This window comes from Danaus plexippus, assembly GCF_018135715.1.
Source record: "Danaus plexippus chromosome 18 unlocalized genomic scaffold, MEX_DaPlex mxdp_35, whole genome shotgun sequence".
Classification (NCBI taxonomy): Eukaryota; Metazoa; Arthropoda; class Insecta; order Lepidoptera; family Nymphalidae; genus Danaus; species Danaus plexippus.
The window spans coordinates 717,623-740,086 of record NW_026869854.1 but is presented as its reverse complement, the minus strand read 5'-3'; the positions used below and the strand labels follow the sequence as shown (position 1 = coordinate 740,086).

At 37.9% G+C, this 22,464-nt stretch overlaps 2 protein-coding genes across 12 annotated transcripts in view; one reads left to right on the top strand and one right to left on the bottom strand.

The window, feature by feature from the left end:
* The window catches only part of LOC116773042 (baculoviral IAP repeat-containing protein 6), a 28,882-nt gene extending 27,086 nt beyond the window's left edge, over window positions 1-1,796 (top strand). For all 5 annotated transcript variants that reach the window (XM_061528597.1, XM_061528599.1, XM_061528598.1 and 2 more), the window contains exons 56-58: window positions 820-1,008; window positions 1,183-1,317; window positions 1,429-1,796. In XM_061528597.1, coding sequence (XP_061384581.1) covers window positions 820-1,008; window positions 1,183-1,317; window positions 1,429-1,644 — 540 coding nt within the window. In that variant the 3' untranslated portion in view covers window positions 1,645-1,796. The remainder of the gene's footprint in view (window positions 1-819; window positions 1,009-1,182; window positions 1,318-1,428) is intronic.
* A 662-nt stretch (window positions 1,797-2,458) lies between these two features.
* LOC116773043 (papilin) overlaps window positions 2,459-22,464 on the bottom strand; it is a 49,773-nt gene continuing 29,767 nt past the window's right edge. The window contains exons 3-54 of one of the 7 annotated variants that reach the window (XM_061528600.1): window positions 21,283-21,461; window positions 21,043-21,192; window positions 20,816-20,966; window positions 20,454-20,577; window positions 20,279-20,359; window positions 20,029-20,204; window positions 19,733-19,865; window positions 19,346-19,568; window positions 19,121-19,241; window positions 18,859-19,038; window positions 18,544-18,720; window positions 18,284-18,469; window positions 17,924-18,059; window positions 17,346-17,485; window positions 17,070-17,091; window positions 16,928-16,972; window positions 16,678-16,749; window positions 15,249-16,451; window positions 15,016-15,120; window positions 14,863-14,931; window positions 14,606-14,746; window positions 14,323-14,533; window positions 14,183-14,250; window positions 13,812-13,967; window positions 13,474-13,647; window positions 13,201-13,318; window positions 12,765-13,051; window positions 12,510-12,686; window positions 12,239-12,415; window positions 11,992-12,171; window positions 11,576-11,746; window positions 11,005-11,089; window positions 10,760-10,926; window positions 10,513-10,683; window positions 10,322-10,445; window positions 10,164-10,251; window positions 9,885-10,083; window positions 9,541-9,711; window positions 9,155-9,438; window positions 8,815-8,998; window positions 8,564-8,737; window positions 8,115-8,300; window positions 7,479-7,704; window positions 7,279-7,400; window positions 7,013-7,207; window positions 6,731-6,867; window positions 6,403-6,550; window positions 4,522-4,944; window positions 3,875-4,030; window positions 3,498-3,608; window positions 3,327-3,423; window positions 2,459-3,216 (exon numbers count right to left, since the gene is read on the bottom strand). In XM_061528600.1, coding sequence (XP_061384584.1) covers window positions 3,129-3,216; window positions 3,327-3,423; window positions 3,498-3,608; window positions 3,875-4,030; window positions 4,522-4,944; window positions 6,403-6,550; window positions 6,731-6,867; window positions 7,013-7,207; window positions 7,279-7,400; window positions 7,479-7,704; window positions 8,115-8,300; window positions 8,564-8,737; window positions 8,815-8,998; window positions 9,155-9,438; window positions 9,541-9,711; window positions 9,885-10,083; window positions 10,164-10,251; window positions 10,322-10,445; window positions 10,513-10,683; window positions 10,760-10,926; window positions 11,005-11,089; window positions 11,576-11,746; window positions 11,992-12,171; window positions 12,239-12,415; window positions 12,510-12,686; window positions 12,765-13,051; window positions 13,201-13,318; window positions 13,474-13,647; window positions 13,812-13,967; window positions 14,183-14,250; window positions 14,323-14,533; window positions 14,606-14,746; window positions 14,863-14,931; window positions 15,016-15,120; window positions 15,249-16,451; window positions 16,678-16,749; window positions 16,928-16,972; window positions 17,070-17,091; window positions 17,346-17,485; window positions 17,924-18,059; window positions 18,284-18,469; window positions 18,544-18,720; window positions 18,859-19,038; window positions 19,121-19,241; window positions 19,346-19,568; window positions 19,733-19,865; window positions 20,029-20,204; window positions 20,279-20,359; window positions 20,454-20,577; window positions 20,816-20,966; window positions 21,043-21,192; window positions 21,283-21,461 — 9,069 coding nt within the window. In that variant the 3' untranslated portion in view covers window positions 2,459-3,128. The remainder of the gene's footprint in view (window positions 3,217-3,326; window positions 3,424-3,497; window positions 3,609-3,874; window positions 4,031-4,521; window positions 4,945-6,402; window positions 6,551-6,730; window positions 6,868-7,012; window positions 7,208-7,278; window positions 7,401-7,478; window positions 7,705-8,114; window positions 8,301-8,563; window positions 8,738-8,814; window positions 8,999-9,154; window positions 9,439-9,540; window positions 9,712-9,884; window positions 10,084-10,163; window positions 10,252-10,321; window positions 10,446-10,512; window positions 10,684-10,759; window positions 10,927-11,004; window positions 11,090-11,575; window positions 11,747-11,991; window positions 12,172-12,238; window positions 12,416-12,509; window positions 12,687-12,764; window positions 13,052-13,200; window positions 13,319-13,473; window positions 13,648-13,811; window positions 13,968-14,182; window positions 14,251-14,322; window positions 14,534-14,605; window positions 14,747-14,862; window positions 14,932-15,015; window positions 15,121-15,248; window positions 16,452-16,677; window positions 16,750-16,927; window positions 16,973-17,069; window positions 17,092-17,345; window positions 17,486-17,923; window positions 18,060-18,283; window positions 18,470-18,543; window positions 18,721-18,858; window positions 19,039-19,120; window positions 19,242-19,345; window positions 19,569-19,732; window positions 19,866-20,028; window positions 20,205-20,278; window positions 20,360-20,453; window positions 20,578-20,815; window positions 20,967-21,042; window positions 21,193-21,282; window positions 21,462-22,464) is intronic. The other 6 variants (XM_061528601.1, XM_061528605.1, XM_061528604.1 and 3 more) reach the window with 6 other exon arrangements.

Genomic DNA, 22,464 nt, shown 5'->3' with positions numbered 1-22,464 from the left:
GTACATTACTCTCATACGCGAAAGCGAGCTACGGGAGAAAATCGAGGCAGGAAGAGGTCTGGACCCGAATCTACAACAAAGCAGGAAGATCAGTTCTCACAACTCATAAAACCGGGACGGAAGAAGACTGGAAAAGAGTACTTTGGACTGACGAGGCTAAGTTCCAAACTTTTTTGGATCCAATAGACGTGTTTTGTGCGCCGATCACAAGACGAACGGTGGTAGTGTAATGGTTTTTAGATGCTTTGAGAAATAACCGGACAGTAGACCAACATAGGTATAGAGTCCCATAACCCGGTGTGAGAGTTCCTCGTCCTGTGAGTATCTTGTATAACGCGTTACGGATAGGAAAATGATTTGATGTTTGTTGTGCTTCTGTTCAGCAATTCAATTACAATTTTTTATTAAAATCATCAAACATTTAACTAATGTAACGGGAAATGTGTAGATCTCCCGCCGTATGTGGAGAACGTGTCAGACGAGGGAAATGTCGTTGTATGAAGACGCGTCATAAGAATACTTTTTTTATGAAGGTGGAATTATACAAAAACCCATCAAATAGATATGAATGGATTGAAACATCCTAAAAAACAGCAAGGGGCCGGTCCCGTTCAGTTTGACGGTTTAGGAAAAACTTGCAAAAAGGAATAGTTATTGGGAGTTTATTTCAAAATCATCATTAAATAGATTTCTGGATTTCCGAAATCAGCTCAAGCGACATTTCATAATCTTAATACAGTAAAATACATTTAGGCGAAAATTTTTAGTACAGTCAATAGTGTACTGTGTTCCATTGTTAATACAACATATCCCTTGCAGGTGTTGGTGTCCATCCAGTCCCTCATCCTGGTGCCCGAGCCGTACTTCAACGAGCCGGGCTACGAGCGGAGTCGCGGCACACGAGTAGGCAACAGCGCCAGCCTCGAGTACAACTCAAACATATACCAGGCCTGCGTGCGCTGGGCCATGCTGGACCATCTCAGGGCGCCCGAGCCCTGCTTCAAGGAGGTAACTGTGACAATACTATTTAGAAAACTAACGACGAGAAGGAACGGAGATTGTTTTAACAGAAATATCACACGGCCGATTATAAAAGCAGAAGTCATCCTCGTGTGATTTCTATCTTATATGTCCACGAATAGTGTAGTGTGATATGCGATAATGTAATAAATGTTCTTCCAGGTGATACAGACACACTTCTGGATGAAACGGAACGAGATTATGCAGACGGTGGCCAACTGGATCACGGAGCTGGAGGGACAGACCGGGGACGAGAGGACGCAGCGCAGCATACAACTCAACCTCATGGCGCTCAAGGTGGGGTCACTCGGCACCTGCTGCAATACATATAGCTTTTGATAGATTGCGAGAGTGTACCGACAGAGACAAAAGACATTTACTAAACTGATGTATTGTATGTTATTGTAGCGTCACTACGTCAAGTTACAAGAGGAGCTGGCGAAGTTGCCGGTGCCGGCGGGGCTGGAGGAGTTCGACGAGCCGTTCCAGCTGCCCGCGGCGCCCTCCCCGCCTCCCGCAGGGACTCCGCCCGCCCCGCCCCCACCGCCCGCCCCCGCTCCCGACACACCCTCATACGACATAGACCACGACATGGAGAAGATCGTGTCTCAAGTACTGGACTGAGTCTCGTACGGATAGTGTGTAGTGCCGTAACGTTAACGCCGTATGATGTACGGGCGTCACGTCGGGATGCATTTACTACGTGCGACCGGGATACGAGGCGGCCCCAGCCCCCCGGGGTCGACTGTACATTATATACGATGATAGTAACAGTTGTCGGTTTCTTATTAATGTTTTTATTAGACTTATACACGTGCCCGCCCCGCGGTTTGTTCATTTTGACATATTGTGATAATGTAACGGGCTCCGGGCCCGCGCCGGCGGCCAGCGACCTCTATGTATATTAAATTATAATTTGATGTATATAAACTTTTATTTTGTTTTAATTTCTGTAATTAAGAACGTATTGACGCTTCACACTCCGCGCGCCGCTCCGGCCAGCGCGAGTTATGGAGCGACTATAAATTATACAAATTAGTGTGCAGCAGATGTAGGATCGAGGCGGATTGAACCGGAACGAACCGGATCGATCAGGATAAAGGCGGATCCGGACGGATCCTGATGGTTTTAAATGATTTCCAGTGTAAACTAGCTAACAATAGTTTATCGTGTTCCGTGCGCAGATGTATGGATTAAATTACGGAATGTGATTGTATATATGAGAAATCATCAAAGTACCTCATGGTCTCTGTATTTTCATCGTCAGGTAATAGGACATTTAGTTGTTATCTATTTGATTGTGAAATTCGGGATGTAAATAAAAATTTATGTTATTGCTATTATTTTGTTTTATTTTTATTATTTCTTTTATTATATTGGCTTTTCATTTATCGAGTCCGAGTTGAGGATGCAGGATAGGCAACGATACGAATACGAATTCTATATTTAAACGGGATTTATTTTTATTTACACTGTTGATAAAAATAATTCACATACACAAATTATTATGTCTCACAATTACAATTATTATAATATTTATTAAGAAATAAATAACTGTGTTCCGGACTCGTTCAGTTCATCGTTCGGTTCCTTTGATTGCACACAAGCCGCTTGATGACGGGGAGTGGAATAACGTTTCATATTTATTAACTATCTATGCTAAGTTTAAAACAGTAAAAAAAATATGCGAATCCGTTAACAACAGATCTCTAAGTACAGGCTAAGAACACAAATTATAAAGTTACAAATTATACCTTACGTAGTCGACTTAAGCCTCTATACTTTTTTCTTATCCGATTTATTTCCGACTTCCATCACAGATGGAGCTTTTGTGACAAACATTATTTACATTGACGTTTTTATCTACAATAATTAGTTATCTATGGTAATTATGTTATGTTGCGGGAGCGCTTTGTGTTTGGCTGTTTTCAATATGGCACCACCAAATGAGTATCAACGATTGCGATGTCCACGCAGCGAGACTATTCAAATTTAATTTAAGATTTTATTATTTAATGTATTCAAATAAAATTAAAACAATAAGTGTGAGTCTCCACATTAGAGCTACTACTAGGCCAATAAGTGAATAGTCTCTAAACTAGTCCCGACTACTTCCGGTACAGGGGACTGTCCGCCTGCAGCTCCAACTCTCGAGGGTCCAGCTGTCCAGCCTCCACGCAAGACTTGCAGCAGAATCTGCGCAATAAAAATGTTTAAAGTCGTGCTACATAAGCAACAACACATTTAGGAAATTAATTCTGTAACATTTTTAAGTCTTATGATCGTAACATATCGCATTTTCTCACCCAGAGTAATATTTGTGGTGACAGAACTTGCTGCGTACTATGAGGTGACAGTTGGCGAAGTACGGATTATCCTTGCAAGTGGGTGGAATGTACAGACCTTAAAACAGATATCATTAAATATTATGTAAGTCATTTTAAAGAAAGAATTAGTATTTAATATGTAAGACAAACCTTCGACGCTAATCTCCACACTGGAGTAATGAGAGTTGTAGGCGTTGAATGCGTGGCAGCTGTACACGCCGGAGTCGTTCGTGTTCGTTCTCATCACCGTCAATCGCGCCTCTATAAGTAAAATTCATGTAAGAAACGGTCACTATTACAATTAATACAACTAAGTTTTAGTTACAAATGATTGTGAGAGTTCTAAACTCGGACATAGTTTGAAGAGATTAGACTCTGAACTTAATTATTCTCACATTCCAATCTTTTAGATTCTAAATTATAAAAACTATTTTTAATTTCGGTAATCATATATTGCCAAACATGTAATTTTTACTCCGGGTATGTGAAATTAATATACGACCATTTCTAACAACTCAAGAACGGACCTGTCGCTCTGATTCTCTCATCCGATGATATTCTGACTGAGTCCTTGGTCCAGTAGACTTCCGGCACGGGATAGCCATCGACTTCACACAACAGATTAAGCTCCGATCCCGCAGCCAGCCGCGTGCGTTCAGAAACAATACGAGTTGTAACGGGAACTGTTTTAATAAAATTAATTTTAATGTGGACTATTTACACTAGGTACATATGATAAGTCATACCTACCTTGAATGAGATACATAATACTGAAGTAACAAATAACTCATTGTAAACGAAATATATTTTTTACATAATCTTATCTTAACATTGAACACCAAAGCATACAATTAACATAACATGTAATGAATTTCTTTGAACTTGTTATTGGATATACGTAATTATGAATAGCCGATAACCCGCGTTCTCAGAAGCCGGTAATAATAAAGATAGTATATAATTGTAATGTTATCATTAGAATTTGAAAAGAAATGATCATGCAAGCCACATGCGTCAAACTATCACCTCGAAAAACATGCAGTACATTAATATTCTTCTAACAAAAATGATCCATCTTTATGTTTTAATCGTAATTTTTAAAAAAATCTTATATTTATATATAATAACTTAGAAGGAACATTTTTGTTGGAATCGTAAGTAGGTCCGGTCTTACCGGTGTAGACGGGTATCTCAATTTCCGGTGCGATCGTCGTGGTAGCTTCAGTTTGAGGTTCCCTAGGTGTTATCAATACTTCATGCTGTCGTGACACTAAGTACGGCGAGTCAACAGAGTCATCGGATCTATACGCCTGCACGATTAACGACCAGTCTACCGGTTTGCCGATTCCATTATAAGCTTGACAGATGTATTCGCCAAGTGTGTCAATGGACAACTTCCTTATTTGTAGAATGTTATCTCTGGCTTCATACTGCGGGCTGCTGAAGGGCACCATGGGTCCGTTCCGGCCGTGGTACCAGTAGATCGATGGTGTCGGATATCCGTAAGCCATGCACCTGACGCTGAGCGGCTGGCCCAGCTCCCCGACCACCACGGTATCAGTGAGGCCAGCTATGCCCGCCGGTCCGTCCACTCCATCTAACCATCCCCGTTGTTAGTGACTACATACTACTGTTTGTGGAATGATCAGTGACAACAAGTTTTATGAATCGCGAGTTACAGAGTCTTATATCCAATGCAATCGTGAATGTAAAGTACCCCAGCCAATGATTTAAAATGTATAGTGCATATATTGAAAAAATACTCTCGTCGTACAATGATGCCATGATTCTACAACAAGTTAATTAAATTTTATAAAGGAAACATTCCACAAACCGTTATTAGTAATCTAATAAGCCAAATTAACAAAAAACCAATATGTTTTGGATTCTCTCATATAACTTAATCATGATTCACGTGAAATTTTAAGAGAATCCAAAACAAATGAAACAGTCCAAAACCTGTGTTAATAAAAATATAACCTTGAGCTGCGCCTGCGCACGCGAGCGCAAAACACACGACCACTGATAGTAGCAACATGTCTGTTTGACCGTGGATGGATCTCATGTGTCCGCCTGCGATGTGACCACTGACCACTAACACTAATGTATGTTTAGATAAAAGATTGTTGACTGCGAAATACAACGGACGTCCGATGACAAAATGTAACAACTCCCGTTTGTTAACATTTGAACTTCATTGTACTTGTTAATTACGATAACGAATTTGTTTTATTTTGTTTCCACGATGACATCGACGGAAGAAACTAATGTGTTTAAATTAATTTAATTCAAATAAAAAATTACTACACATCAAAATACATATATATGTTACGAATGTTTCAAATTTCTAATTTCGTGTTACGCTTTCGTTACTCGGTTTGTAAATACAATGTAAATACAAGTCATTAAGAGGAATGATGAAAATTAGATTAATTACTTAAAATTCACGATAGCGACTGAACAAAAGTGTCAGTTAAGTTGTTTATTATGTTAAGTTACATAAACAGTTTTTTTTTTATAAAACACAACAATTCTACATAATATTATTGTGCATTTCCGTCGCAGATTATATTATCATTCTATAATTATGTCAGCTGGTATTATATCAAAATATTTAAATATTCGTACATCGACTGCGGACCAAATTATCTTTAATAGTTAATCAATAGAATATCATATTACATTGACAGCAGCTAAACTCTCAGTGATCGTTTGTTTTTTATGTTTAATTGTAAAATAAAAGTCAAAAAGAGTGCAGAAAGATAGTCGTGAGAGGGAAGCTATAATAACTAGAAAAAAATGCTAATAAAACTACTACTACTTCAAACTATTGCGATATATTTATAGAGAGAAAAAATCAAAATCAAAATGCAATTTCTATAACATGCCATTTCAAATGTTTAGATGTTTAAATCCCGAGTTCAACGAAAAGTTATCTTGAAACAGCTGATTGTGAAGGTCGAGGTGAGCAGGAATATTTTTCGGTGACTTCAAAACACCTATCACATATGAAGTCAACTTGGCCGTAACCGAGACTCACCGGATTCAAGCTTACCTTCAACCTGTAGATTGATTTCTTGGCGTGCTATTCCAAGTCCATTGTCCGCCACACAGATGTAGACCCCGGAGTCGTTGCGATAAAGGGAAACAATCTCCAACGAGCCATCAGACATTAGTCGGTACCGACCAACGTCTCCTTCGATCTATCACATGAAGAAAATTTAATACATATAACTAGAATTCCAAAATTTCATTAAAAATTCGTCAACTGCAGTAATATTAACTTTAGTATGGAATATAAAATTCGAATTACTCTTATTGAATAACGTAGCACTGTTATAGTTAATGTCATTTTGATCAATTAAAGAAATTATTGTGTGTACCGTGATCTGTCCTCGCTGCCAGGTGATCTTGGGCGGGGGGTTGCCGTGGAACAAACAGCGTAGAGTAACTTTGCCACCCAGAGTGGCGTGGACTTCCGGCTCCGTCGCCTCATTTGCGTATGGCACTTGAGGCAGTTCTGATAATTTAAATAGCATTAATAATAATGGAGAACAAATAGAATTTTGGGTTTTTTATACAAGAATAGATATATCTCAGAAAAATAATTATTTTCCATCCATCCATTGAGATATAACAAGTAGCATCAAAGACAATCAGCTAACCAGGTACATAGATGGGCACAGGTCGTGCCGTGGGGCTGGTGGGTGATACTGGTTCCAGACAGAGATGACTACAGCCACGTTCGCAGCACTTTCCTACACCAGGACAGTCTGCGTCATCGTTACACTGGCGCCTACACTGACTCTCCGTCGCCGTTAATGACACAGCTTCCGATGGACACGATCCGGATTTGTTTGCTGGACAGACATCAAGTAATGTTTATTTTTTTATATTTAACCAAAATATTTCATAGGAAAACTAATTATACCAATTCTACAGTCAGAGGAGTAAAGAATTTCTTGCGAGATTGCATCTCTGTAGGGCGTTGAAACACAACGCTCTCCAATTTCGCACTCCTTGTTGGCGCAAGGATGATCGATGCAATTACACCTGCGAATTAAAAATCAACAATGTAATTTAGAACTTTATAGCTATAATTATTACAAGTCACGTCAGTCATCGCATCACCTCTCGCAGCCATCATCGTCAGTAGTCTTTTGGAGTCCATAAGTACACTTGAGGTTCTTGCATTCCTTGGCTAACGGTTCACAGTCAACCTCCGGCGCGATACATGAACATCGCTCGCATCCTCCTCCCACGCGTATCCTCTGCACTCCATATTTGCACTCCAGGGCTGCGCACTCCGCATTAAAATCATCACAGTCGGGTAAAACTTCGTTGCCAGTTTCTTTATCTGTAAATATATCGGAATAAGATTTTTTTTTGTATTTTCTCTCCTGCAAATTACTCAGAAAAGGAACACATTTTTAAATTCAACGTCCAATTCAGTCCTTAAAATTTTATTAAAAACCTATATTATTTAATAAAATCTCATATACATTTGTGCAAATACAGTGAGAAACAAAAAGACAAGCAAGCGTGCAAGCAGTGCAAATGATTGCAAAAGCAGATCACGACGATGTCCTTAATAATCTTGAGGCATAATTATAAATGTTTTATTTCATTGCTTTATTGTAATAAAAATAAAAATACCATTAAGGGATAAAATCTTTGTTTTAAATTTTAGCGAAATAAAACATTTCATCCTAAAAGTGCGGCAGAGCTATCGCAAAGCGGAGGTGCCGTACAGTTATCGCAATATACCGGGGATCAAGTAATCACTCTTGCAGGCAGCGCACTCTTCATACGTGTGGAAGTTATTTTCGTTGCCGCCACAGCCAGAGTAGACGAAAGCCAGGCAGTCCCCGAAGCTGACGCTGTAGTACCAGCGACGCGAGGGAACCCCACAGCCCGGAGTACCCGACGACACCGGCACCAGACAACGCGCTTCTGCCCCACCACCTCACCGTGTTAGTCCCCACACCCCAATACTAAGCCCCACGAGTTAGGAACGCGCAACGTTATAGCTTCTAAGCCAGGTTAAATGTTATAAAACTAACTACTCGAAGGCTCTAATAAATCTACTGAATTTTAAAGAATTATGCATAAGCCAAACCTATTGACGTCATCGTCAATAGGTTATAGACAAACCGTAATAGAGTTTTGTGTTGTATGGAAATCAAAATATGGAAGTTTTGGCATGAAAGATTTACCTGGTCCAGTCGCTCCGCAGATTTCTTCACATTCCTCCACAGTAGAGAAGCGATTCGGTCCACCGTGACATCCTCCATAAGCAAAGCTCAGACATCGGCCAGAGAGAGGATCCCAGTAGAATTTAGGAATGGTGTTCAAACAAGGACCAGGGTCAAGACGAGAACCGCAAACGTCTGATTAAAATATAAAAATAAAGAAATAGAAATTCGAAAGGAAATAGTCTAGACTAGTATTTAAATTCTTTACTTACCCAGTCCTCTGAAGGCGCCACATCGTCTCTGACACTCTTCTTCAGTGCGATAACTGTTGGCATACCTACAGCCGCCAAAATCTCCGGCTAAGCAAGCTTGAGTCCTAGTATCGAAGTAATACACCGTAATGTTTTTGCCGCACACCGCTAATGACTCTGGGGTTGAGCATTCCGCTTCTACTATCTAAAGAATATAAATTTTTTCGCATGGGTAAGATTGTACATAAATGACTTTTTTGTGATAGTTACCTATTAGTGTTTTAAATCTAAAGTTATCTGATCTATACATTTTAATATATATTTAATTGCTTAATCAATACATTTGTTCAGGGAAACTTACAAACTGTGGCGTTGGTGATGGCGCCTGTGTAGTGGTCGTCGTCGTAGTTGTTGTCGAGGTTGAAGTCGAGGTCGTGGACGGAACCGAGGCGAGGGTAAACGCTGTCGTAGTTATAATACCCTTCTTGCACCGACCTTCACATTCTGCTTGTGTTTCAAATCTATTATCGTTGCCATTGCAGCCTCCATACACAAACTGACCGCATTCATCTCGGGAACTATCGTAGTACCACATAACGAAGTAAGCCAAGCAGTTGCCCGATTCAGGAGATTGGATGCAAGGATCTAAACAATTGAAGCATAAATGAGTGATTTTTTATCAATTACTGTCTCTGTTTCACTAGAAATTACGTTATATTTAACTATATTACAAATTTCAAGTCTCACCAGTATTTGGTCTGCATATTTGTTCACATTCTTCAAGAGAAGAGAAACGGTTGGGACCTCCGTGACAACCTCCGTATGTAAATGATTCGCAGCGGCCAGTGGCTTCGTTGTAATAGAACTTGGGAACCATCTCGCGACAAGGACCCGGATCGAGGGAGTAGCGGCAAACATCTATAGATAATATGAAATATATATATACAGGAAAAGTGTGTTCCTGTTTGGATAGGTTATCTGAGACACGTAATCTTTCATTTTTATGCTTGTTTTTATATAATCGTAATAAAAACTTAAGGAAAGAGCACATAATAATTTTAAATTACTACTTTTTGTTATAGAATGCATACCGAGTCCTCGGAAGGCTCCGCAAGCTCGCTCGCAGGCTTCTTGAGAGTGGAAGGCCCCCGTGTGTCTGCAACCTGAGCCCTCGGCCTCGTTAACGAAAGATACGCAAGTGCGAAGCTCCTGGTCCAGATACCACACCTCGCCGCTCTCCCGACACTCCTCTAACGCCGGAGATACTTGACATTCGCTCGAAACGTACACCTGTACAATATATATGTTGCGTTATGAAAGTAATTCATTTATAACTAATATTAAATATCTGATTATATAAAGATCCTCACCGGTGTTATAGTAGTAGTAGACGAGGTTGTCGTAGTAGCTGGAAGACTTTGACGACATCGGCTTTCGCATTCCTCAAGTGTATTAAACCTTACAAAAAATAATCAGAATTTTAGCCTGTGATTTCAATTGGTACATTTTTACTATTATCTAATTTTACCTGTTCCCGTTGCCCTCACAGCCTCCGTATGTGAACTGGCTGCAGGAGTCGGAGGCAGCATCATAGAACCATTGCATGATGGACTGGTCGCAAGGACCCTCCGCGAACGGCAGCTGGCATACATCTAAAAATATAATTATTTAAGATAATCCTTTTGTTTAGGAAAATTCAATATATAAAGCGCAAGTTACCTTGACTGACTCCGCAATAGTACTGGCAGTATTCGAGGCTGGGGAAGTGGTTCCGGTTGCCACCACAGCCGCCGTATTGGAACTGCACACACGTACCGCGGGAAGCATCGAACGCATAACGTGTCTGAGGCTGCGTGCATGGACCGCTGTCGATTTCCAGGTAACAAAATTCTGCGCAAGTATTACATTTGATATAATTATTTAAAGTAGTATGGAATTATAAGAAGTGTTTCTTCCTTGTATGTACCAGATCTTTCCGGCGTAGGGACGTTCGGTTGTGTTTGTGTCGGCGGCATCGTGAGCGGCTGCACGGTGGTCGTGACCGGTTGTTCCGAGCACCGCGTCTCACATTCCATTTCTGAGTAGAAGTTATTTTCATTTCCACCACACCCTCCGTAGTAGAATGGCCGACATCTTTTAAATATAATATTATCATTTGTATCGCTTTTACTTCATTTATTATTTTGTATGTACACTCTGTATATGCTTTACCTCTGTTTTGTAGTGTCGAAGAACCACCTTTGTGTATAGTCCGCGCACTCACCGGTCAAAGCAGGGAGAGTACAAATTTCTTGCTCTGCAATTTTATGAAAGTTTTATACTAAAGTCATCTTCTACGTTAAAAACTAACTTATTTAAATATCAAAAATAATTTAAAAATCTTAAATTATAACTTACATAAATATTAATTTTAATTTACCCAATACAAACGGAAAAATGTCACGTGATTAACAGATATTAATAATTACAAAAACCACAATAACTTAACATACATATATAAAATATTTGTAACTGGTGCATAAAGTTAGTTATTATTTGTAAATAAAGGTTATTTCATATAAGTTTGTCATACAGGAGCCACGCCATTCTCATTATAGTCGATAGTTTCTAAATAAACAAAGGCCCTGTTCATAAATCTTCATCATAAGTGAACTGCTATTGTATCAATTTATTACTCCTTCAGAGATCACAAAGTACCTCACTGACTCAGTGGGTAAAGTCAATTCTTAAACATCATTCTGCAGGAAAACTGAAAATGTCTGGTTAAATTACTGTTACTAACCATAAACACTGGGACAGCTTTTGGCGCATGAGCTTTCACTTTCAAAGCGGTTATCATTGCCACCACAACCAGAGTAATAGAAGGGGATGCAGCGGTTCTCCGTCTGACTAAACGACCACACCGCATGCTTCTCAGTGCAGTTTCCTACATCTTGTAACTGCGAGCATGCCTCTGTACCGTGCAACCGTGTTAGTAAAATTTGTCTAGCATACTATTACAAGTTTTAATAATCTTATTTATGTTATGCTAATAGAAATTAAACTGAAATTGTGAGTGCTAACTACAGTGTGAAAGATTAATAGAAAACCATTACCAGAAATTAAATATAAAAGAGGAAGGAATAGAATTAGAAATCATTGTAATGACCGATACTAGCAAGGCAAACCTAACAAATACTTGATGCATATTATACAGACGTTTCGGAGTTCCGGGTGGATCACACTGTAACAGGCAGGCAGCTTCTGAATTAAATCGATTGGCGTTCCCTTCGCAGCCTCCCCAGACGAACTGTTCGCATCGCCGTTTTTCCGGATTGAAGCCCCAACGGGCAAAGTTACCGGCGCAGGGACCACGCTCGATAGGTAAGTTACATGTGTCTAAGAAAATACTACTATTGTAGAAACGACAAAGAATGTAATATGATATAAATAAATGTAAAATTACCTTCAGTTTTCTCCGGTTCACAGCGTTCCTGACAGAGCTCTTTAGAGTCGAAATTGTTTGCATTGCCGAGACATCCGCCGAATACAAACTGAGAGCACTGTTCACGTTGTGAATCGTAATACCAACGAACGTGGTAACCCTGGCATGCTCCTTTGACTTTCGGAAGATTACAAGCGTCTGCCGAGAAAATAACATTAGTTAGTAAATAATAAATATTCTTAGTATTCTTACAATCTATTTCTTATTGTATTTGATTTTTTCTATAACTAACCTTTTGGTGATGGCTGAACGCACACGTCTTTGCATTCCTCCTCACTAAGAAATCGGTTACCGTTGCCTTCACAACCACCATACCAGAATCGGGAACATCCGCCATAGGTCATATCGTAGAACCAATAAACTGAGTAATTGCGGCATGGCCCTCCATCGTTAGCAAGTGCACAGGCCGCTAAAATAGGGAACGTTATGGATTGAAAAAAACCTTATAATATGTGAATGCTCTTTCTGTAACAAAATCAGGATGTACCTTGTCTATTTATAGGAGCGTCGGTACAATTAAGGAACTTTTCACCCTGAGCTTCAGTTATGCCATCGGGACAACAGCCATATTTGCTATTTGAACAATCGCATCCCTCGTTATTGGGTCCCTTAGCGTGAGTTTTTTCATCCCCGCAGCATCCATACTTGGAGTCCACACAGCGACATCCCTGCATTTCAGGACCCGAAGCGATAGTAACACCGTCCAAACAACAACCAAATTGATACGTGTGACAACCACATCCTTCAAATTCAGGACCCTGAGCTTGTGTGTGTCTAAAAAAAAACGATAAAATTTACATGAACACTAGATTTATGAAATCAATGAAATAAAGTCAATGTCAATAGACTTTTCAATCGCTCTTTATTATCGTAGTTTCGTATTTTATAAAGAGCTTTATTGCGATAAATATCAATGCTAATACCTATCTGGACAGCATCCATATTGAGAGTGCGCGCAGCCACATCCATCCATATTGGGTCCCCGGGCCACTGTGACGTTATCAGGGCAACAACCGTAATGAGCGTATTGACAACCACAACCTGAAGAAAAGTTATAAAGGAGTTCTTAACTTCATTCAAAATAATTTTAAATTTGGGCCTTAATGAATAAAATAAATAACAGTATTTGTAAAATATTTGTTCTTTACCCGGAATGAAATTTCATTTCAGACGATGTACAAGAATACAACTCTAACCTTCAAGATGCGGTCCCTCAGCAGGTTTGTAGTTGTCAGGACAGCAACCAAACGAAGTCTGAACACAGCAGCCTTCAGAATCCGGTCCATGTGCTGGAGTTTCTCCATCAGGACAACAGCCGTAAGCCGACGTGTTACATGACATTACACAGCCCTCCATATTTGCGCCACCAGCTGGAAACCAAAAAAAAGTTGTCATGAATTGTAATTAATCTATAAGATCTAAAAGAGAAAATAAAAGCAGCTACCTACAAAAAAATTTTGTACAACCAACACCACAAGTTAAGTATCATAATTTGTTACTTGAAGAAATTGCTATAACTATATCAAATTAATACCTGTAGTGAGACCATCAGGACAGCAGCCGAATTCACTAATACTGCAAGGACATCCTTCACCATTTGGACCAGAGGCATCGGTCTCGTTGTCGTAGCAACAACCGAACTCTGAGGAAGCACATCCCACTGCAACGACTGGCGTTACCTTTTCAGTTACTGAAATATTATAAATATATTGTTTAGAAGACATCAATATTATATTGAGAAACAAAGATAAATTTAAGACTAAAATGATTAAGAATTTTCTCTAATGAGAATGAAAATTATATTGTTATATAGATCAATGGAATCGAAGGTGCAAAAATAAACTTTTAAGAAAAAACCTAGTATGAAATGTAATAATGATAACTAACATTTCCAATTGAACCTACCTGTTTCTGAGCATCCTTCTTTATTAGGACCTTTAGCAATTGTTTCATTATCTTCACAGCAACCAAATCTAAAAAAAAATATGTGAAGTAAGACAAGAATATCAGATTTTTATTATATTATAAAATAATATATATCTTACTCAGATGACTTGCAAACAGGTGGCGGAGGTGGGCAACCCTCTTGGTTGTTACCCTCAGCAGCAGTGATGTTGTCAGACTTACAGCATCCATAAAGTGTTTCGTTACAAAGAGTAACGGGGCAACCTTTGCCTTTCGGTTCTGGTGCTGGTGAAACACCATCGGGGCAGCAACCGAATTTCGACTCTTTGCATGTTTTGGGATTTGGACAACCTGAGAGTAGAAACCATTTTTTTAGAATTTGCATTTAAAATTATGTGACTCTCCGGTAATCTTTAGAATTACCTTCGTCAAATGGTCCAGCAGCAGGTGTTCTTTTGTCCGGACAGCATCCAAATTTACTTTTGACACATTTTGCGGTTCTCTTTCTGGGCCTACAAGGTTTCTTTGTGAAAACTTCAATCGTTGACGCCCAATCCCAAGGTGCTAGAAATTATTTACGTTTTATAAAAGAAAAATATTTTACAATTACGTGTTCACCGTTCAATTAAAAACGGAATGTATAAAAATTATATATTTCATGAAAATAACACAGTACATACTCGATTTTGGTGCAACAGATTCTTCGGTAACTGTTTCTTCAGTAATTGAACTAGACTCAGTGCTACCTGCTTTTAAAAATATAAACCACGTCACAACGAACATTAACGTATATTATTTTATTTATTTCTTTTAAAAAAGCGCTTTATAATTACCTGTTGCCGTGGAGCTTTCACTAGTTCCGGTTATATCAGAAGATTCTGTTGGATTTGATTCTGTAGATTCTGTACTGCTAACGGTTGTGGTACTATCACTAATACCTGTTTAGCAATTTAAACAAATAATTTATTGTCTTATGACTTTATAAGATTTATGTCTATTCTTCTTAAAAGCTACATACATTATATTAATATTTACTACAGATCTTTAAATACAAAATTACGATTACCTTCCGTAGATGAAAATTCACTAGTCTCTGTAGTTTCAAATTCCTCTGATGTACTGTATAGGGATGTGTCTGTTGTACTGGATTCGAAAGTAGTCATTGTACTTGTTTCATCAGTAGCTGTTGAACTAGACACTTCACTTTCCGTAGTACTAGATTCGCTAATGTCGGTCACACTAGATAATATATTTTCCGATGTACTTGAAATATCAGTTTCTGTTGTAGATGACTGGCTACTTTCTGTACTGCTTAGTTCAATATTATCTGTTGTGCTCGACTCAACACTTTCCGTTGAACTTGACTCGATACTGTCTGTTGTGCTTATTTTATCACTTTCTGTTGTACTTACTTGAACACTCTCTGTTGTGGATACTTCAACATTTTCTGTTGAGGTAGATTCTGATCTCTCTGTTGAACTAGATTCTAAGAGTTCAGTCGTGCTTGTTAAAACATTATCAGTTGTACTTGATTCATCAGTTTCCGTTGTACTAGATAAATCAGTTATTGGTGTGCTAGATTCATCGTATTCTAATGTACTACCTTCTGTACTTTCAGATTCAGAACTTGATATAGTGCTAGATTCCGTACCCTCAGTTGTACTAGACTCACTTTCTGTCACACTGGACCCACTTTCTGATGAACTCGAATAATTTTCTGTAGTACTAGGTTCACTCTCAAGTGTACTCAATTCATCCTCGGTCGTGCTAGACAAAATTGTACTTGTTTCAAATTCGTTTATTACTGTGCTGAGGGATGAAGATTCTATAGTACTCGATGAATCACTTTCTGTTGTGCTGGATTCACTAGATTCAGAACTTCCAATTGTACTAACGAAATCTGTTGTTTGTGTGCTAGATTCTTTTTCAGTTGAACTCTCTGTTGTACTAATACCACTCTCGGTTGTACTGGATCCACTTTCATTTGTTTTTAATTCATCTTCTGTTGTGCTCATTCCATTATCTGTACTACTGAAACTACTTTCTGTTGTACTAGATTGGGAATATTCTGAAGTAGATTCTGTTTCTTCTGTTGAAACTGAATCTGTACTGTCTGTTTCACTGGAATCACTACTTCCTGACGAGGTAACATCAGAAACTTCGGTTGTGCTCGCTTCTGTTTCATCAGTTACAGTTGAATCTGAGTTTTCAGTACTAACTTCTGTTACTACACTTATATCTGTTGTTTCAGTCGGACCACTTGCTGACCCTAATAAATTACACTATTTTTAATAATGAATAAAATATAAGAAACATCAAAGAAAAAATATATTAAATAAAGGATAAAGTTATCATCCCAATATTAAAAAAATATATAAAGGAATAAAAATTATTAAATGTGTAGGTAAATGTAAATTTGTTATAATTTATTTAAAGTATTTTTAAATTTTTTTTGTTATCTAATTTTATTCAATCAAATATCCTAAATGATTTACCTTCTAATAAATCAGTCTCGGTTGTTTCAGTAAAACCAGTTATATCTGTTGTTTCGTAAGTCCCAGTTGTCTCTATGGATGTGAGAAAAAAAACTAATTATTATTATTTAATGAAATGTGAAACTGTACACTTGATAACTACTACTTTAATTTTGATTATGGAGACTCATATATATAATGTACTCTTTAAAACAGCAGTTCAAATTAATATAAAATCGAGTCTACTCAGTATGATATGTGATTATCTTACCGAAACCAGAACCGGTGTCGTCCGATGACATTGTTGCGTCGGAATCTGTAAGATGTTATTATTATAGACAAATGTACATAAGTGAAATAGTGAAATACAACATCAAATAATTATATCAATAATTTATAGGTTACATTCTTACCGCCAAAGATGAATTCAGGGAACTGCAACAAAAAATTTAAATTATTTTATGTCTTGCGACTGTAACTTATTTTTAATATAACTAGGAAATATTTAAATGACGATTGCTTTGTTTATTTGAGATTTTGATTTTGGTCTTGAGTGTGTTTTACATTAACTATGTTGTTTGAGATGACGTCACAGCTTCTCGAAACTGCTCTGACCCAAGCTGTTACAAGTAGTGGATTTAAATGAAAGTTTTTAATGCTAACTGCTAAGGTGTCTGAATGTAACTAACCAGGGTCGGGCTTCCAGATGCCTCAGACACGTAAGCCTCGGCTCCCTCTTCCGGATACTCATAATCTTCGACGACGCATTCTTCATCATCATAATCATCCATTATCGGAGTAGACTTTGAGTCGATCGGTAGCAAGTCATCTCAAAACAGAATTACATTATCAGTTATCGCTCTTAATAGATTTATTTAATTTATTTTCACATGCATTTAAATAATTAATTCATTTTTTTAAATTAAGCGATAAGTTATGATTAATGCCTTGATGTCTGTTATATGAAATAATATACGAATATTTCGTTGTTTCTTAATCAACGTCTACAAGAAAGCTTATAAGATGTACGTTTTATACAACAATTAAAATACGTTATCTATATGATTTCGTTTTCCACAAATTTTACGAAAAAATCAAATCCTTTAAGATAGATTCATTCAAACGAACGATTTGTTTAACATTTATTTTACAACATGTAAAGTATATGAATTAATTACATTTAGGGAATTACCGAAGGATGTAATACGTATGCTCTGACATATATAATCTATGAATGCTTTGGTTTAAAATAGTAATATTGTAATACCTTTGTCGCAGGGTCCGATGTTACACGATTGTGTGGAGTCTGGTACGGCTTCCTTATCGCACATGAGAATCTCTTTACCACCACCCAGACACATCACCCGACGGTATTGTTCACCGCCGCCGCATTTTTTAGTGCACTATAATATTATATAATACAGTTCATTCATAATTAAGTTCCATTAATCTTAGTTAAAATACTTATTAATTAAATGACGTTTTAGCTTAGAACGAATTTATATATACTAATATTTCAATGTTCCTAAACTAAACCGGATCTACTTAACATATATATATGCTTTCTTTAAAATATTAAGTTACAATTGATTTCAAACATTACGCATTCAACACAAATGTTTCCCACCTCAGACCAGGGACCCGCGAACCATTTGGCGGGACATTTTTCCTGCGGTACCTCGCATTCTTTCGTACTGTTATACTTGTATTCTTGGTCGCATCTCTCGTCGTCGACTTTCATAACAGAAGCACCGTCAAATAGACCACAAAATACTCTACGAGTTTGCACGCCCTTGCCGCATTCCACTGAACACTGTTTATTGAATAAAAATATAAAATATTTTTTTAACTTAAGACATGTGATGTTAGAGACTTATAAAAACTCACGTTGCTCCATTGAGTGGCGTACCACTGCACCTGACAAGGCGGTAGCTTGGTGCGATCACACTCCTCCACCAACAATGGATTTGGGTGATATGAACATAATTCTGAATCTACTACTTTACGATCCTTGGTAGCGCAGAGAGCCACCCGAGTGCGGACCGAAGACAGACATGTGTCGCACTGGAATTTCATATGTTATGACGTTAAATAAACATATTAATTTATATACTCACTTCACACGAATTATATAAAAAAATCCTGTTTTTATTTATTAATTTTCAGCATATAATAATGGATTCATTAATATTTTTAACTCACTCCAGACCAATCGGACAGAACCCAGTCGACTCCATCGCAAGGGTGTAAAATACATTTCTTCTCGGCCATCGGTTTTTCATCCTCACATTCACTGTCTTCGAATATTCGAACGAACCCATCGATTCTTTGATGGCACACAACTTGTCGTGTTTGTTTACCCTCTCCGCATAACTTATCACACTAGAAAAAAAATAATTCATATTTAAAGGAACCAGAAAATATACTTTTGAAAAGCCAATAATAAGTTTATAAAAATTCCCACCGGCTTCCAAGGTCCCGTGAACCAAGTAGGACAGGTGGCGTTCTCATTGCATGTCTGATACAACTCAGGCTTGGGTCCGAGGAGGTCGAAGCACTCCTTATCCGCCACTATTGATGGAAACCTGAATGATTTTATTGTTAAAGAATTTTATTGTTTATTTTGTAAGTCTGACACGAAGTTAGTCAATTCTTTTTGGCCTTAATATTATATAAAATGCACCTTTACCTGTTCGTAATAATTTTTTCGCAGTAGATCTGTCGTGATCTCGTTCCACCGTCGCCGCAAGGCTTAGAGCAAGGGCTCCAAGGTCCTTCTACCCAGCGAGGCGGACAGGCCTCTATATTGCATGTCTGGTTTGTAGCCGGTCTAAGACCCTCGTCGCACAAACTCTCATCTACTATATTTAATTCTTCTCTGGACCGGCATGTCACTTGACGAGTTTGATATCCTGACCAAAAATATTATTTAGACTAGTTTTAAAAATCTATTTTTGCATTACAATCTCGAATATTTAAATAAGAAAATGTAGGGTAACTCAATTTGAGTATAAGTTTGCTACGTTACTTTGATGATTTATATAATAAAAGAAGGTGGTAATATATATATGTTTACCTCCACCACATGTTGCACTACATTCAGAGAAGGATTCATGAACCCAGTTGTATTGCTGGTTTGAAGGAGGAGCTAAAGCAGTAGGGACGCTATACTCGTAGCTGATACCAACGTTGTAGTCTTGTAAGAGGAGCTAAAAATAAAATAAAAACTTATATTAACATGCATTACAATCACACCATCAAATGAATAGTAGAAATAAAATTATAGACAACATAAGACTGTATCGCAATAGAGATCTAAGAATTTATCCCTCATTTGTGTTAATTAAAATTGTAATAAGTACACATCATTACCGAGAGATAGAGCGGTTCGTCCGTGGGACCGAGACATCTCAGTTTATCTGGTGCGGCGTAACCTTGTTGACTGCGTTCGTAATGCCATAATGATCCAGCAATAACTAGACTTCTTGGAAAATCTATATGGTAGTCTCCATTCAGATAGTACACATTGTCTTGTTTCGCTCTCAGCGCTGTAAGTCAATCGTCGAACATTACAATCCATTTTTATATGATAATACAGTATAATAAAATAGTTCTATATTACCTAAATAATTGTTAGATTCTCTGACTTCCTCAATGAAAATATTCGTAGCACCTTGAGGTATAAGTAGCATGTCGTTATAACCTGAAAATATATGCAAATAGAAAGGATTGTATCAAATGAATGACAGTGCAGAATGTAATAGAGGTATCTGTGTATAAGTCATGTTAGTATATACCTTTTCGAAGGTCATCCGTGTCTAGAAGACCGCTGACTGTGTGGCAGTTAGTCCCATTGCCCCGACACTGTCTGCATTTATCTTCCCGTGCGTTCGATCCCAACATCATATCACATCCAACAGGCTGTGTGCCAATCGAAATGAAATTATCACAATCACCTCATTCATTAGTCAACCATTTATATCGTTATTTTTATTCATTTATACAATTAAGGTTATTAAATTTATGCAATGCTTCATCGTAATAAGTATTTGAAACAACATTATTTACACTTTTAACTATCCTAAAATCAAACATGTCAAGGAGGAGGGCAAAACAGCGTGCTGCGTGGAAAGTTCACAGATAGAATGAATTTTCTTACCTGACAGACTCCATCAACACAAACGTCAAAAGATTCATCGTTGCAGCGAGTACCGTCAATGACTTGAGCTTTCTGCCGGTAGTAGAACCGTTCCCCACGAGGCATGCAGTTCAACTCGCACGGATTTGGGGCCTTAGTGTACGGCACCCAACTGTGAGAAACAGCTGGTTTTTATACCACAGCATTATACAGAACATCGTACGAAGAAAAATCACAAATTTGCTTACTTATACTTTATGCCGCTGCCTCTAAACGCCTGGTTGTCATACTCAGCGCATTGCTCAGCTCTGAAGTCTCCGGCACTTTCTGGACAGTCTTGAGTTTGACACGAGAAGTATTTTGTGTCTCCACCAGTGCAGAGAGGCTGGTTATCTAGACTGAATGTGATTTGTAAGTAAAGTATAAAGTCCGTACAGGTCATAAAGTGGAAATCTTGTAGTTGCTGTGATATACTAGCTTGTACTTACCCAACTTCAAGACAAATCCTCTTTTGATTGGCGACTCCTCCACCACAAGTCCTGGAACAGGGAGATACTTTGCCCCATTCTCCCCACACCCCGGTTCCCTCGCCCCCCGGTATTACGTAAGAAGCCGGGTGAAACAAGCCTGCATCTTGCCGCCTATGTCTGCTTCTGTGTCCATGAATCTGAAAGCCGTAATAATTTTACAATTTACAAAATTTATTAGAGTCTATATTTCTGAAAACTTTGTAATTACATGGAAAATAATATCTTTAAATATATTGCTTCCTGATAATATTTATCTAATGTTTAACTTGTGTTAAAAGATCCACAGTTCTGGTCTGTTAAAAATTTGTTATGTTATCACATCTAGGTTGGTAAGCATGACCGTGCTTATTGTTGGGAAGATAAACATCTAGGCGATGTACCCACGTAGGATGTTGGAACTCTCGATGACAAGTGTTTGCGTGAGTAATAATAATATTTATCTGCCTTAGCGCTCACAAAGTACTGTTTGAATCTGTCCTAAATAAATGAGATACTTAACACCACTTTCGTTAATTTGGAAATATGTTGTTTTATAAAATTACTGATATGTGCAAGTAAAGCAATGTATAGATTTTAATTTTGCTAATTATAGCTAAGAGCCTACAAAATTTACTTGTCAATATCAACGTCTTTTCTGTCCTGTAATCCGTAATCGTTTTGGGTTCGCACGCAAGTAACTCGAGTGTTGCGAAATCGTGAGTTCTCGAGGGACAACGCCAATTCGCGGTTAAAGAAATCGTGAACACTGAGATGGGAACAAAGGATTTGCAATTTTGTCCCGATGTTTCTATTCAGAATATATATTAACTATTGTTATTGATTTTCTTTGCGTAAATAGTGTGACTTACAATCTTGAAGTCAAATGTAAAGTATAGAAATATAAAAGGTAATAAAAAATTTAGGCTTAGTACAATACTCAGTTCACAATACAAAATAACAGTTCTCAAAATTCATAAGGCTTGATCAATACTAATAGAAAAGATAGCAATTACTGAGAACTAACTAAATTGTATTGAGGCCTATAAATTAATGGTCTCAAGAATAGATATAAATGTGCAATTTACATCGGTGTATATTAGTTCTGATGCGTCTCGGGTGGATTGTTGAATTGTAATTTAATGAGTGTTTATTATTAGTTAT